Below are 15,167 nucleotides of genomic sequence, written 5' to 3'. Positions count from 1 at the left end.
TGGCCCAACCTTGAACCGCTGCTACAAAGCTTATGAATTCTGGTTTTAGACCATGAATTATAATCCTTTTCATCCTTGTTTCGCTTATCTGTGACTGAGGATCAAGCTCTGTAATTTCTTTGCATGTAGACTTTACCTTGTGAAAGTACTGGGGAATTGTCATATCCCTCTGAGATACAGATAGTAATTCATTCTCAAGAAGTTGTAACTTAGCATCATTCTTCTTAGAGAATAAGGTTTTCAACATATCCTAAGCCTCCTTTGGAGTCACTACATCCCTGATATGTTCCAGAATATCTTCTTCAACTGTTGTTTTTAAAACGAACATGGCCTTGCCTGCTTTAATCTTCCACTTGCGTAAGGTTCCATTGTTGTCTTTTGCCGCCGGGTGACTTGTCTCTGACCCATTTACAGCTTCCCAGAGATCTTGCCCTTGCATGTATGACATGATGCAGGTAGACCACGTGTTGTAATTCTGGTTGTTAAGTTTCTTCACTCCACCAGTAGTTTGAAGGTCAGTCATTGAACCTGGCTTTGATACCAGTTTGTTAAACTTGAAGGCTAAAAGACACACACTTTTACACACAGTAAGATTATACAGGAAAGCACTAACATGAAGAAGGAAAAACTACTTCTGCATTAACATAAAAACAACTGAACATCATGCCTTAAGGCTTACACGAGAAAAGAAACTGACAACTAAAGGTAACTTCTACCAATAAAGTAACTACCCACTACGGAAAGATAAAAGCTGAAAATTGAACAGAAAGAAATAAACATAAAATTGACAAAATAACCCCTGCACTGCAAATAGCAAGAAAAACTACTTAAAATTATAAGAAAATCTTTAAACTTGACAACAAATGGAAATTATTTAAATACTCACCTTCTATTACTCAAAATGCTAAAAAAATGTGATACATGTTATAGGAGAGATGGTGAACTAGTAGGGTTGGAGTTTTCACTTTTTTGGCTCTACCAAATGTGAAGATATATCGAATAAGGGTGCAAACGAGTCAAACTATTCGTGAGCTACTCGAGATCGGCTCGTTAAAAGCTTGATTCAAAACCGATTTTAAACGAGCCCGAACTTAATATTAAGTTCGTTTATTAAACAAGCTTGAGCTCGAGCCTATAACACTAAGCTCGGTTAGGCTGACAAGCCTAAATGAGCCTATATATAATATAATTTATTATTATTTTTATATATTAAAATAAAAAATATTTGGGGAATTAGGAACTTAGGGTATTAGTAAATAAGGTTCTTAACGAGCTCGAACCGGACTTAAAGCTTATTTAGACACGTTAGACAAAAAACGAGCCGAGCTCGAGCCCGAGCCGAGCATGAATAATTTTTTACGAGCTTGATCCGAGCTCAGTACAAAAAAGCTCGAATCAAGTCGAGTTCGAGCCCGGGCCTCGTATAACTTAAACGAACCCGAGCCGAGCCTGACCAGACTCGGGCTCAACTCAGATTGTTTGCACTCCTAATATCGAACCAGTAGGAACATTCATATGTAAGAAAAATGATGCGTTATATATATATATATATATATATATATATATATATATATATATATATATATATATATATATATATATATATATATATATATATATATATATTTTAAATTTAAATACCATATGGAATTTAATAAAATAGGAAAACCACAAAATTACATATGGACTAAAAATTAATTCAAAATAACCACAAAATGACATATGGCAAAATGAATGAGAGTGTGACAAGTGGCAAAAAAACCTTCATTTATTAGAGAAAATATATATATATATATATATATATATATATATATATATATATATATATATATATATATATATATATATATATATATATATATATATATATATTTTGATGGTTTTCTAAACATAGAGTACTATGTTACGTTTTTTTGTTTTTTTTTTCTTTTAAAAAATTTGAGTTTAAAGTCAAGATTTGAATTAGTTAAAGAGTTTGTTGTTTTAGTTAATATATACAACGTTATAAAAACAATATAAATAAATTAGATCATTTCATATTTTTGTGATAAATTACTCCCCATTCCCCACCACCGCACCAGCCCCATGTTTCTTGTAACTTGTCAGTTCTGCAATGATCCCTCCCGGGCCCCGACCATAATAGGCCCAGTGGCCCACATCACAAAAATTCATTATTCTTACGTTTATCATTTATAACATGAATCATCATAAACACTTGTGCTATGTGTATATCTCCCTTTAGTTTCTTAATTAAATAGTTATTAGAATCTTCATAATTAGAGCCGGGATTTTGGTTTACATATATAAATCATTAACTTGTGGAGATCTTCTGACTGTATAACTACTATTTAACAAATCCCATCAGTTACTATCGTGACGGGTTTCTGGAATTGCTCGGATATTGGGAATTTTATAGTTTCGTTTATGGTTCTGCTGCAATTTTTGAACGTTGAAAATCAAAAACCCATGGAAGGAAGAACTCCTGCTTCTGGTTTTAGCACCATTGTAGATCAAGCAAGTTTGTTTTCAGTTTTTGGAGGCATTATCATGTGTAAAGTTGTAAGTACTTTTACTCCTAATTTTGTCTATCTGAATTTTTGTTGTTAGTGATGATAAGTTGTTTTAATGGTTAACTGGTTATCAAAATGCTTTGTTTTTACTTGAATTCTAAAAAGGTTACATTAATTTTTGTGTTGAAGGCTTATGATTTGACGGGTGTAATTAGTCCCTTGGTCTTCAAAGGTTTTAACAAACTCGAAAGTGTGCAGAAATTCGAATGGAAAAATCGGTTATGTTCTTTTACTTGATTTAATTATTACATTTCCTTTAGCTTTTTGTTGGATTAAACTTACGTGTATATCATTTCCTTAGCTCACTTGATGTTAGTTCAAATATATGTTTTAGGGGCATCTCGACCTTCCATGCACTTTTTGTGGCCATTGCTTCTTATTACTTTTTGGTCGTTTCAAATCTTTTTGATGAGCATGATCAACAGGAGTTCATCGTCTATCGATCATCTGCATCATCTAACACTATACTTGCGGTATGTGATCATTTTGTAATCATCATGTTTTATTTTGTGCTGTGCCATATGGCCTAACAGACAACCGAGAAAAATGGTGTGCCTATTTGGTAATGCCATGAGACAAATTTTCATATGTGGCTACGTTTCATTTTCTGGGTTCTATTTATATGGTATGTAAAGATAGAGATATAAGATTGTGGGTCCCAAGTCCCAACAATTATGGTGGGTCCCACATCATCGGGAGAAAATTTGTATGTCTAATGAGTTTTCATATGTAAAGACCAAAGGTTTATTTTCTAACACATTTTATATGTTATGAAAAGATAAGATCTGATTGTGGGACCTATTTACGAGAAATTATAGTGTGACCTACATAATGGAAAACTGAGACATATCGACTGTAATTAATGTATTTGTATATACTTGTATCATTCCAGATGTCCCTCGGTTACTTTTTGTCAGATTTGGCGATGATTATATGGATGTATCCGACTTTAGGTGGTCCAGAATACGTAAGTATACAGATGATTATATGAATATATCATGTTTTATTTAGTTTTGATCTCTCTCTCTCTCTCTCTCTCTCTCTCTCTCTCTCTCTCTCTCTCTCTCTCTCTCTCTCTCTCTCTCTCTCTCTCTCTCTCTCTCTCTCTCTCTCTCTCTCTCTCTCTCTCTCTCTCTCTCTCTCTCTCGTCTTTTATAGGTATTTCACCATGGACTCTCTATGTTCGGTATCATTCAATCCCTTATATGCGGCCAAGCTCAGTTTTACAACTTTATTGTTCTTTTCTCGGAGATCACAACACCATTTGTTAACATAAGATGGTATTCATAGATGAAAAACACTACAAAACTTCATTTGTTTTTCTTCGGATTAATCGATCATTAGATATGCATATGTAGGTATCTTGATGTTGCCGGGAAGAAGAACTCCATGTTTTACTTGTTGAACGGCGTTGCAGTGTTTGTAGGGTGGTTGGTAATGTCTTTTTATCCTAAGGACATGCTTTCTTTTTCTCCCATTAAGTTTTATATGGTTAAAATAATGTCTAGATAAATGCTATCTAGATAAATGATATGATGTCTAAACAATTTAGAAAAATACGACATAATTAGGGAAATGCAAAAAATACATTAAGAGAAATATCGTAATAAGTTGGAACTTAGGGAAACTAACTTTATCTATTAAATCATTTTTTACAACTTGTGGTCATGCAGGCTGCGAGGGTCATCTTGTTCATCTTCTTTTTCCACCACATGTTTACACATTTTGATCAGGTGAATTGATGCAACCATAGTTGATTTGGAAGCTGGAGCAACCTTAGGGTAACACCTGATTAACTGTCCGATCATCCTTTTTGTGTGTTGTTTTAGGTGAAGCAAACTTATTGGACAATATTTTGCAGCTTGCTAACGATCCCGTCGGTATTGACGATAATGAACTTGTTTTGGTTTTGGAAAATTGCCAAAGGATTGATCAAAACTCTCACAAAGTTCACAAGACATAGTCATGGGAGTTGATTGCTGTTCTTGTATTTATTTATTTATTTTTTTTTTTTGACCTTTTGACATGGAAAAATTATAGTGCAAAATCAAACCATTAAAGTGTGAGAGTAACGATTGGGTAAATTACCGAGAAAAACATCATTTACTTTTGCTATTGATATACACGATGTACTTTTTTTACTCGTAATGCCAATGCATTTATATTTTTTTCTAACCATGATAACAACTTACTTTAAATCTATTTATCAATCATAACAACTTTTTTATTTTTTATTTATAGTATGTACTTAATACTCATAATAACATGGTTATATTTTATTACCAATACGAGTAATGTACTTTATGGTTATATATCACTATTATTGATGTAATAACTACAGGAGTATATATATATATATATATATATATATATATATATATATATATATATATATATTGTTTTTTATGTAAATATGTGTTATTATGGCTTTCATATCTATAATATCGATACTAATATTGAAAGTATGTTCTCATTACCCAAAACGTATGTACAATGGAGCATATATACTGCTATAAACATACAAAGCAAATAAGGCTATCTATACAGGCCTAGCCCAATACAAACAAATATGGGGTAGATAAAGCGGCCGGCACACTTTGAGCAAGAGGTTGAACAACATTCAAACTTTTACGAAAATCGTTAAAAAAAAGTGGGAGTCTATATCTATATGTTTGGTGCATTGTGGTTGCACCGGGTTGGAAACCATGTAACATAGGTAACATGTGAGGGTAATTTGTTTTTTTTTAACATGTGAGGGCAATTTGTTTTTTAGGTTTAACATGGATTGAGTTTATAATTATATGTAAACTAGACCATTTATGTAGGGGTGTTCGTTTGGATGGATCGGTTCGATCCGATCCAATTAAGTAAATCCAAATGGATTTTGGTTTTCAAAATATGGATCCAAATAGTCCAAACTAAATTCAAATCCGATCTGATCCGATCCAATTACAATTCGGTTGGATCGGTTTTTATAATTCGGTTTTCAAAAACCATAACATTTTAAAAGGACATAGAATTATAATATGATCTAATTTTACAAAGAAGCAAAAATAAATTATTTACTTGTGATTTAAAATTTATAAACAACCACTAAGAAGGCATGTTATAGTTTATTATTTAATTGATAAAAAAACTTTTGACAGAAAGTACATATTAATGTCTTTTACAGGTAAAACCATTTGAACTTATTTAAAAAAATTATAAAATTAATAAATAATTATAGATATATTGAAAACAAAAACATAACAAATTGTTATTCAGTTTTTTTGGACTATTCGGTTCTTATTTTATATACCAAAACCAATCCAAAATCCAAAATAATAATTCGGTTTTGTTGAAAACCAATCCAAAAATCCGAATATCCGAACCAAATAGTCCAATCTAAATTGTCCAATTGGACAATTCGGTTTTATCCAAATAGTGAATAGCCCTACATTTATGTAATTTTGTCTTAGTTACTATCCGTCTCAAATTAATTGCTCATATTTGACTTTTAAAGTCATTATTTTTCAACTTTTGACCTTAAATAATTTTTTTTAATAAATAATACTTGATGCAAAGTGGGGACCTCTCCCTCGTATAAACCACTAAGTTGAAGGGATGTCAAAAAGTCTCATGGAACCCCGAACCCACCGGGCCGCGATCTTATATGTGGAATATTTGTTAAGAAAACCGGAGGCAGAGACGGGGGCAAAGTTAATCCCTGTTTTAGTTTCGGGGGCGGGAACGGGGTGTAGGTAGTCCCGTCCCAAACCCCCCATGGGGGCCTCGTGAATATATATATATATATATATATATATATATATATATATATATATATATATATATATATATATATATAATAACAAAGATTTTGAGCTTCCAAAACTAAAAAATAAAAACAAAATATCATGTTTTTAAGTTGTTAGTATAATATTTTTGAGATGTAATAACATTTTTGTTTTTAACATGTAAAACTATGTTATAAATACGTATTTTTAACCCCCAAAAAATAGTTTCTTTAAGCCCAATAAAAAATATTCCAAACAATTGGGGCGGGACGAGGAGTAATCGATGAATTCGGGGGATAGGGAGGGAAGACTAAAAATTTCAGAGGCAAAAGCGGGGGCGGGAAAATCCGGAAATTTTGGATGTAATCCCTGTCCCATTTGTCCGCTGTTGACATCCCTATCTAAAATTATTTATATTATGGAAAATCATTAAAACATAAAAAATAATTAAACTATTTTTTAATAAAATGAAATGTACTTTTATGTATTTAGAAAAGAATAAGTTTTTATAAACCATTTATATGTATTTTTACGTATTTAGTTTATGTAAAATATATGTTTGTAGATTTTGATAATTAGAGAGATGGAATGGAACGCATTTTCTTATTATCACCAAGCCAATAAAACAGTTCTTTAAATACAATCCAGAAAGCCAAAACTAAACAACCTTAATTAAAGGAAACCATAAAAGATAATAAATGATAAATATGAAAAACTGATTAATAAGATAATGACTATCGGCTAAGAAATATCCGTTCCAATATTCCCCCTCAAGTTGGAGCGTGTAAATCTTGCATGCCCAACTTGACAATTAAGTTTCGAAGTTGCTGAGCTTTTAATGGCTTGGTAAGAAGATCGGCTATTTGACCTGTGGTATTAATGTACATGGGACGTATTTCATCCGACTCAACTCGCACTCGGACGAAATAACAATCCATTTCTACATGCTTCGTTCTTTCATGAAAAACTGGATTGTTAGCAATGTGTTTGGCAGCTAAGTTGTCACAAAATAAAGTAGTTCCTTCCGTAGGTGCTTCGCAAAGTTCCTTAAGCAATGATCGAACCCACAATATTTCACTGACTGTGCTAGCCATTGCCCTGTACTCCGCTTCATCCGATGAACGGGAAACAACTGATTGTTTCTTTGACTTCCAAGATATGGGAGGACCACCGAGGAGGAGCAAGTACCCGGTGCGAGAACGTCTTGAAAAGGGACATCCAAGCCAATCGGCATCACAGTAAGAGACTAGTTTCTGGCCTCCTTGGCGGGGTATCAAAATACCTTGACCCGGGGTGGCTTTTAAATATCTTAAGACACGAGTAACCGCATTTATATGATTTTGTCTAGGGTCGGAGACAAATTGACTTAACACATTAACAGAGTAAGAAATATACGGGCGTGTGGCTTGCAAATATAACAATCGCCCAACCAATCGCCTGTATTTACCAACATCAACCTTTTCTTCTTCCTCATTCTTATCGAGTTTTAGATTTTGTTCCATGGGAAACCCACTTGGACGACACCCTTGCAAGCCACTGTCCTCTAAAATGTCCAAAGTATATTTTCGCTGACTAAGGACTAAACCCTCCTTCGTACGAGCCACTTCGATTCCCAAAAAATACTTCAAGGTGCCGAGGTCTTTAATGCTAAATCTGTGGTGGAGTTGAGACTTGGTGTATTGAATCATGTCCATATCATTGCCAACAATGATCACATCGTCAACATAAATCAAAGCTGCTACAAAAACTGCATTTTTGTTGTATATAAACAACGAATAATCTGCCCTAGATTGAGTGAAACCAAGCTCTAACAGAGATTGGGTGAACTTATGATACCAATTACGCGATGCTTGTTTGAGGCCGTATAGTGACTTCTTGAGGCGACAAACACGTGTATCATTGTCTTTTGAGAAACCTTGTGGAAGCTTCATGTACACTTCTTCGTTGAGATCACCATGTAAGAACGCATTGTTGACGTCTAACTGGTGTATAATCCAGTCCTTCTTCACAGCTAAAGTAAGAAGAGTGCGCATCGTTAATTTTGCAACAGGCGCGAAATATCGTGATAGTCCACTCCTTCCATCTGTGTGAAGCCCTTTGCTACGAGCCTGGCTTTGTAGCGTTCGATCTCCCCATTTGGTTTATACTTGATCTTGTACACCCATTTAGAATCTATTGCTTTCTTTCCATCGGGTAAAGGTCCCAAGGACCACGTTTGATTTTCTTCAAGCGCCTTGATTTCACGTTTCATGGCATTTCGCCAATTTTCATTTTGTGATGCCTGAAAGAAAGTTTTAGGCTCATCATGTGACGTGATGGCCGCTAAAAATCTTTTGTGTTTGTTAGAAAACTTTTCATAAGTCATATAATGAGCAAGAGGATGTACCGTGGAGGAAACTTGATTGGAACTTGGGTGTGCATGATCGACAGACGGTGGGATGTTAACTTTGTAATCCTTGAACTGTGAGGGTTGAGTCTTGGCCCGTTGAGAAGTACAACTTGAATTGTTCAGATATTGCGAGTCACCATTATTAGGTGACAAATCGTTATTGGCTTCGTCAGCTCGTGTCATATCTTCTAGTGGGTTATTGGGCTAATTACTTTGCATGGCTGAATCCATGTCGTCGGCCTCTTCTCTTACAATGGATGCGCTGGGATTTTCTTTATGGTATAAATCACTTTCCATGTCGAGTCCAGGGCCATCAGTTGGTTGAGACTCACCAACGATTTCATTCTCTACCTGGTTTACATTCTCTTTGTGGCTGGAGAATGGGAAGACGTTTTCAAAAAACTTGACATCACGGCTTACGACTATTTTTCGTTTTTCTAAATCATAGACTTTGTAACCCTTTGTGCCGAAAGGGTATCCCAAAAACACCCCTGCCTTTCCTCGTGGAGTAAATTTATCTCCATTTGTTTCGGTGTTCCAGAAGTAAGTCAGACAGCCCAATACACGCATGTGCTCATAAGGAGGTTCTTTTCCATATATTATCTCATATGGCGTTTTGTATTTTATTACCTTGGAAGGTAATCTATTGATGATATAGGCAGCCGACAAAACACATTCCCCCCAAAACCTTATGGGTAACTTCCCTTCAAATCTCAAGGCACGCGCTATTTCCAAGAGGTGCCTGTGCTTTCTTTCCACAACCCCGTTTTGTTGAGGGGTATGTGGACAGGTTGTTTCGAGCTCGATGCCGTGATTAGCATAGAAGATTTTCATGTGATTGGAGGTGAACTCTCCTCCATTGTCACATCTGATTCGTTTAATATTCTTCTGGAATTGTGTTTGGATGAGATTGTAAAAACTGATCAAATAATCACTTGCCTCGTATTTGTGCCTGATTATGTAAACCCAAACAGCCCTACTATAATCATCAACTATAGTGAGGAAATAACTTCCATGTGTAAGTGAAAATGTTCTATAACCACCCCAAATATCACAATGAATCATCTCAAAACAATCATTCGTTTTTATTGTACTTGTAGGAAAAGGGAGTCTAGTTAATTTAGCTCTCAGGCATGAATCACAAAAAGCTTCTTTAGAGTTACTACTAAAATCCTTACATAAAGAAATATGAGATAATTTTTTATTTGATGGGTGACCAAGTCTTTTATGCCATTGATTTGTGGTAGTGACTGCCATAGCTCACCGACCTTCTTGCATGATCCCCATTATGTAGAGTCCACCAATGCACTTACCCATTCCAATCAAGCCCTTCGTACTCAAGCCCTGTATTACAAAGAAATCCGGGAAAAAGGTAATGGCACAATTCAAATTTCTCGTTAGTTGACTGACAGATATAAGGTTGCATTTAAAATTTGGTATATAAAGAACTCCTTTAATTTTAATCCCTCCTTTAAAGGTAAGTTCACCGTTTCCTTTGACGGGAATGGTTTCGCCATTGGGGATGGTGACGGACAATTCTCTACCTCCCGTAGTGAAGTTTTCAAGAGACTCCCGATTGTAAGTCATACATTCAGTTGCTCCCGAGTCAATTATCCAGTCACTTTCATTATTAAATTTACCTGCCATGTTTGCCTTCGGGGTATTGTTGGGTTTGTCGTTGCTGCTCTTGCTGAGAATCTTTAGAAGCATTTCATATTGTTGGTTGCTCAATCCTGGCATCTTGTCAATGCACGTTTCTGCCAAGGCTGCCTTTGGCTTCACCATATCCTTCTTTCCTTTCCCTTGCCACCAGTTCGAGTATCCAACAAGCTTGAAGCACCCGTCTCTAACGTGTCCATCTTTGCCACAAAAGGTGCAGTGTCCGGATTTATTGTTAGAGCTTGTCTTGCAGGTCTTTTGCCAGTTCTTTTTGTGATTATGATTCTCACGGCTGACTTGCTGCGAGGCTTGGAAGGCAGCGACATCTGGAGTGGTCGTGATCTTTCTTCCAGGAACAATACTTCGCTGTTGTTCATCTTCCGCTACCAAATGGTATGTTGTCCCGAGGCTAGGCGTTGGCTTGGTGGCTAGTATTTGGGTCCTCATGACTGAAAATTTGGCATCAAGACCCATTAAAAACTCGTAGAGTCTTTCTTTTTCCTTAAGTTCAGTAATTTTCTTTCCGATATTACACTCGCAGCCATCGCATTCACATCGAGGAGTCGGCAAAACGGAATCTATTTCATCCCATATACCTCTGAGTTTGGTATAGTAAGCTGAAACAGAGGTCCCTTCTTGACGTGTTTGTGTGATGGATTGCTTGAGTTCATATCCTCTTGGAGCACTTTCCTTCCCGAATCTTTTGTGTAAATCATTCCAGATTTTGAGGGCAGTGTTGGCATACTTCACACTGCTTCGTATCTCCTTGTCCATGGAGGTAGTGAGCCATCCTTTGATCATGGCATCACACCGTATCCACGCCATATACTTTTCGTTACTTTTGTCGGGTTTAGGGAGGGTGCCATCAACGAACCAATCTTATACTTTGCGAACAAAAAATTGGTCATCTCTTGGCTCCAGTAATTGAAGTTGTTGTCGGTGAGGCTCTCATTTACTTGGAGCTGTTACGGATACTCAGAAGGATGCAGGTAGTATTTTGAATTTGCATCGATCGGTTCTGGATTGTTTTTGGATTTGCCTGGATCATCGCCTGCCATGATGACGATGCCTGTTTATGGTTTTGGTGTTTCCGGAACCTGCTTTGATACCATGTAGATTTTGATAATCAGAGAGATGGAATGAAACGTATTTTCTTATTATCACCAAGCCAATAAAACAGTTCTTTAAATACAATCCAGAAAGCTAAAACTAAACAACCTTAATCAAAGGAAACCATAAAAGATAATAAATGATAAATATGAAAAACTGATTAATAAGATAATGACTATCGGCTAAGAAATATCCGTTCCAATAATGTTTTACTGTATTTAAAACATATTTTTACACTTTTTTTATATTTTTATGATAAATCTTATACGAAAATATAATTTTTAAATAAACAATGGTTTTGCAAAAGTTGATTCGAATGATTTTGGTTTTGTAAGAAAAGCCATATATATATATATATATATATATATATATATATATATATATATATATATATATATATATATATATATATATATATATATATATAAAGGCAAAACTGCAAAAATGGTCCCTACGGTATGTATTTTTTTGGGGGTTTTAATCCAAACCACGAATTTTTTTAATTGGTGGTCTTTTTGAGCTAGTTTCTTTGCGTTCTGGGCCCCTCAGTAAATTGAAAACTTCTGATATATATTTTATGCTTTTTCTTTTTAATTTAAATGAAAAAAAATAGTTAACTAATTTGGGGCCTACATCTCTGTGTATGTGTGCGTGTTGCATCTTCTACTCTCTCTCTCTCTCTCTCTCCCCCTCTCTCTCTTTCTCTTTTTCTTTCTCTCTCTCTCTCTCTCTCTCTCTCTTTCTCTTTCTCTTTTACTACACTTTAGCCCTATTTTCCTTATATTACATGGTCCAGAACAACGAAAAGATATCAAAATTTTGAATCTATAGCTCCAAAAGTCATGTTTCGCACCAGAGTCAGCAATTCCAAAGAAATGAACATCGACAGGGTTATCGTTGAAAAGGGATTTGTATACGAAAAGGAAACACATCTGACAGTTATGAAAACCTCTATGTTCTTCGTCGGCGATGGCTTCGCCATTTACAATTCCAACGACCAAGTCGTCTTCTGTGTCGACTCATACGGTCAAGACAATCGTGATGTAGGTGAACTCGTTCTCATGGATTCCTCCGGTCGTTGCCTCCTCACCGTTCGTCGAAAGGTATGCTAGATGTTAAATTGTTAATTGTGTGCTTTTGCTCTGATTAGATTTACTTTACACATGTCAAGGATTTCAATAACCTATTGATTAGGGATGTCAACGGGGCCAAACGGTACGGAGAGTGCATCCCCCACCCCCGCCCCCGAAATTTCCTTGTTCCCCCGTCCCCGTCCCCGCCCCCGAAATGTTCAGCCTTCCTACCCCCACCCCCGCCCCCGAATCCCCTTTATTACCCCCGCCCCCGATTGATTTTGGGCTGTCTTTTTTTTTTGGCTAACAGAAGTTGTTATTTACGCTAAAAGAAACTATTTTTTAGATAACAAATAATTATGTATAGCTGAATTTTACATGTTAAAAATAAAAAAAAAAGTTATTGCATCTTAAAAACATTATACTAACAATTTAAAAACATGTTTTTTGATGAATTTTGGAACCTCAAAATCATGTTATAGTTTATTATATTTATATATTTAATATATGTAAATATGTGTAATTTATTAACGGGGTCCCCATGGGGATTTCGGGACGGGATTGCCTATCCCCGCCCCCGCCCCCGAAATTAAAACGGGGGTTAACCTTGCCCCCGCACCCATCCCCGCCCCCGATTTTTTTTAAAAAATTTCCCCAAACGGGACGGGGCCCCCACGGGAACGGGGTCCCACGGGACTTTTTGACATCCCTACTATTGATTAACAGAGACCAAGTCTACATCAACGGTGGGAGGGGTTTTTGGGTGAGAGGATGGAAGGTGATAAGCCGATATTAGCGTGAAGAGATCTTCGATCATCGGAAAGTCAAACATGACGGTGGAGATGTTCGACGATCATTCGGAGGAGTATCATATCGAAGGATGCTTCTCTTAGAGGAATTGCACGATATATGATTCAGCGAAGGAAACAATGGCGGAGATCAGATGCAAAGTGGATGCTTCGACTAATGTGATGCTTGGGAAAGACGTATTCTCCCTCACACTGAAACCTATTCGAATTGAGAGCCAATCTTCTTCTCCAAAATCGATTTACAGTCTTCAATTTTTGTGTGTGTTTATGGTTGGGGTAGAAGAAGCGAGGGCGGGATGTGTTTTTGATCTGCCTTCGAATCAATTCTTTTTCGCCTTGGTTGCTACCACCGGAAACGTAAATTAAACCCTTAGAGGGTCGTCGGAAATTGATCTCTCCGCCCCTCTTTGCGATTTGATCAAACATCACCGGACCATTTTTTCTGCCTGTTCGTCTTCTTCGATATGCCATGGAAAAAAGTCATTTCCCCTTATTTGTGTTGGAGAGAGAGAGAGAGAGAGAGAGAGAGAGAAGTATGTGGGCCCCTATTTTTATTTTTTATATATAAATATTTATAGGAAAATGAAAAATAAATATAATAGGGGCATAATAGTATTTTCAGTTTACTAAGCGACAAAAAACGCAAAGAAACTAGCTCAAAAGGATCACCAATCAAAAAAAGTCGTTTGAACTAAAACCCCCAAAAAATACATACCAGAGGACCTTTTTTGCAATTTTGTATAAAAAAAAATAAAAAATAAAAATAAAAATAGTATGAAAGTTTTTTTGGGAGGGTCTTATCTTCTCGGTGACACGAACCATGAAGGGAGAAAACAAACAAAAATTTATGGGCTGCAATACCTCTCGGTATTGGCAGTAAGTAATCAAATAAAAAAAAGGATTTTCTTTTGGGTATACATGTCATTTTTATTTATTTATTTATTTATGTTTTTGCAGAAACTAATTTAAGGCTGCAAATGATTAAATTTTATGAGGCTCAATTTTTTTGAAACTCAAGTTTTATTGCGTAAATAACAAGATTCTAAATGACATGAGGTGTGATGTGGCATCAATATCAAACCTTAAGTTTTACGAGTCATGGCAAGCAATGACATTTTTCAAAGCGTGATATGTAAGGTGGTGATTTTATATTAATTTATAATTATATTAACATATAAATAAAAATTTATATAAAATATAACTAGTTTTTAAAAATGTTATAACAATAACTAATAGCAAAAAGTTAACAAAAAACACAATAGTTGTATCCTCAATTAGAAATACATAACAACGAGCAAAGAAACGTGTCTCAAACGAAAAAACACGCGTCATAACACGCCATAACGCACCATATCTCGCATTGTCACGCTTTACGCCTAACAACAACGTTATAAGGCTTTTCGTAACAGCAAAATCACGCTTCACGTCATGGCACGCTTTGACGCGCCTTTTAGAACACTGGTTAATAACAATGTTTTCTAAATCATGTGTTGCGGCAGGAGTTTAGCATTTAATTTTGTGATATAAGATGTTTGTTTGACGTATTAAAACACTATATGTTTGTAACTTTGAGATTGCTTTCTTAGGAAGGAGGGAGATCTTCCTCCCAACCCACTAAACACATTGTCACATCAACTTTTCTTTCTCTTCTCTCTTAAATTTTTTCCAACCAACACATGGAAACCCAATAATTCTTAACCAACTCAACTCACTCAATTAAAAACATACAAAATAATTACGGTACAAGTTTTAAAACACATAATACAAAAGAAAAAAAAATAAAA

General features: G+C 35.5%; 1 protein-coding gene and 1 pseudogene across 2 annotated transcripts; both read left to right on the top strand.

The window, feature by feature from the left end:
- The first annotated feature begins 1,914 nt into the window (after nucleotides 1–1,914).
- Nucleotides 1,915–4,711, top strand: LOC111878785 (uncharacterized). Of its 2 annotated transcripts, none has more exons than XM_023875291.3 (8): nucleotides 1,915–2,559; nucleotides 2,700–2,788; nucleotides 2,905–3,043; nucleotides 3,463–3,537; nucleotides 3,729–3,850; nucleotides 3,929–4,004; nucleotides 4,244–4,303; nucleotides 4,400–4,711. In XM_023875291.3, the coding sequence occupies exons 1-8, from the start codon at nucleotides 2,425–2,427 to the stop codon at nucleotides 4,544–4,546; spliced, it is 843 nt and encodes a 280-aa protein (XP_023731059.1). In that variant the 5' UTR covers nucleotides 1,915–2,424; the 3' UTR covers nucleotides 4,547–4,711. The 2 variants fall into 2 exon arrangements, with proteins under 2 accessions (XP_023731059.1, XP_023731061.1); XM_023875293.3 differs by having other exon boundaries at nucleotides 4,244–4,351; nucleotides 4,432–4,711.
- Nucleotides 4,712–12,376: 7,665 nt separating this feature from the next.
- Nucleotides 12,377–14,116, top strand: LOC111878720 (protein LURP-one-related 12-like; annotated as a pseudogene).
- The last annotated feature ends 1,051 nt before the right edge of the window (nucleotides 14,117–15,167 follow it).

The sequence above is a fragment of the Lactuca sativa genome, chromosome 5 (genome assembly GCF_002870075.4).
Source record: "Lactuca sativa cultivar Salinas chromosome 5, Lsat_Salinas_v11, whole genome shotgun sequence".
NCBI classification, from domain to species: Eukaryota; Viridiplantae; Streptophyta; class Magnoliopsida; order Asterales; family Asteraceae; genus Lactuca; species Lactuca sativa.
This window is presented reverse-complemented; position numbering and strand designations above follow the sequence as displayed.

Bases quoted from the DNA above. Each gene is read 5' to 3' on its own strand.
- LOC111878785 (XM_023875291.3), top strand. From the start codon at position 2,425: ATGGTTCTGCTGCAATTTTTGAACGTTGAAAATCAAAAACCCATGGAA. The intron at 2,560-2,699 runs GTAAGTACTTTT...TTTGTGTTGAAG, and splicing joins GCATTATCATGTGTAAAGTT to GCTTATGATTTGACGGGTGT. The intron at 4,005-4,243 runs GTAATGTCTTTT...GTGGTCATGCAG, and splicing joins CAGTGTTTGTAGGGTGGTTG to GCTGCGAGGGTCATCTTGTT.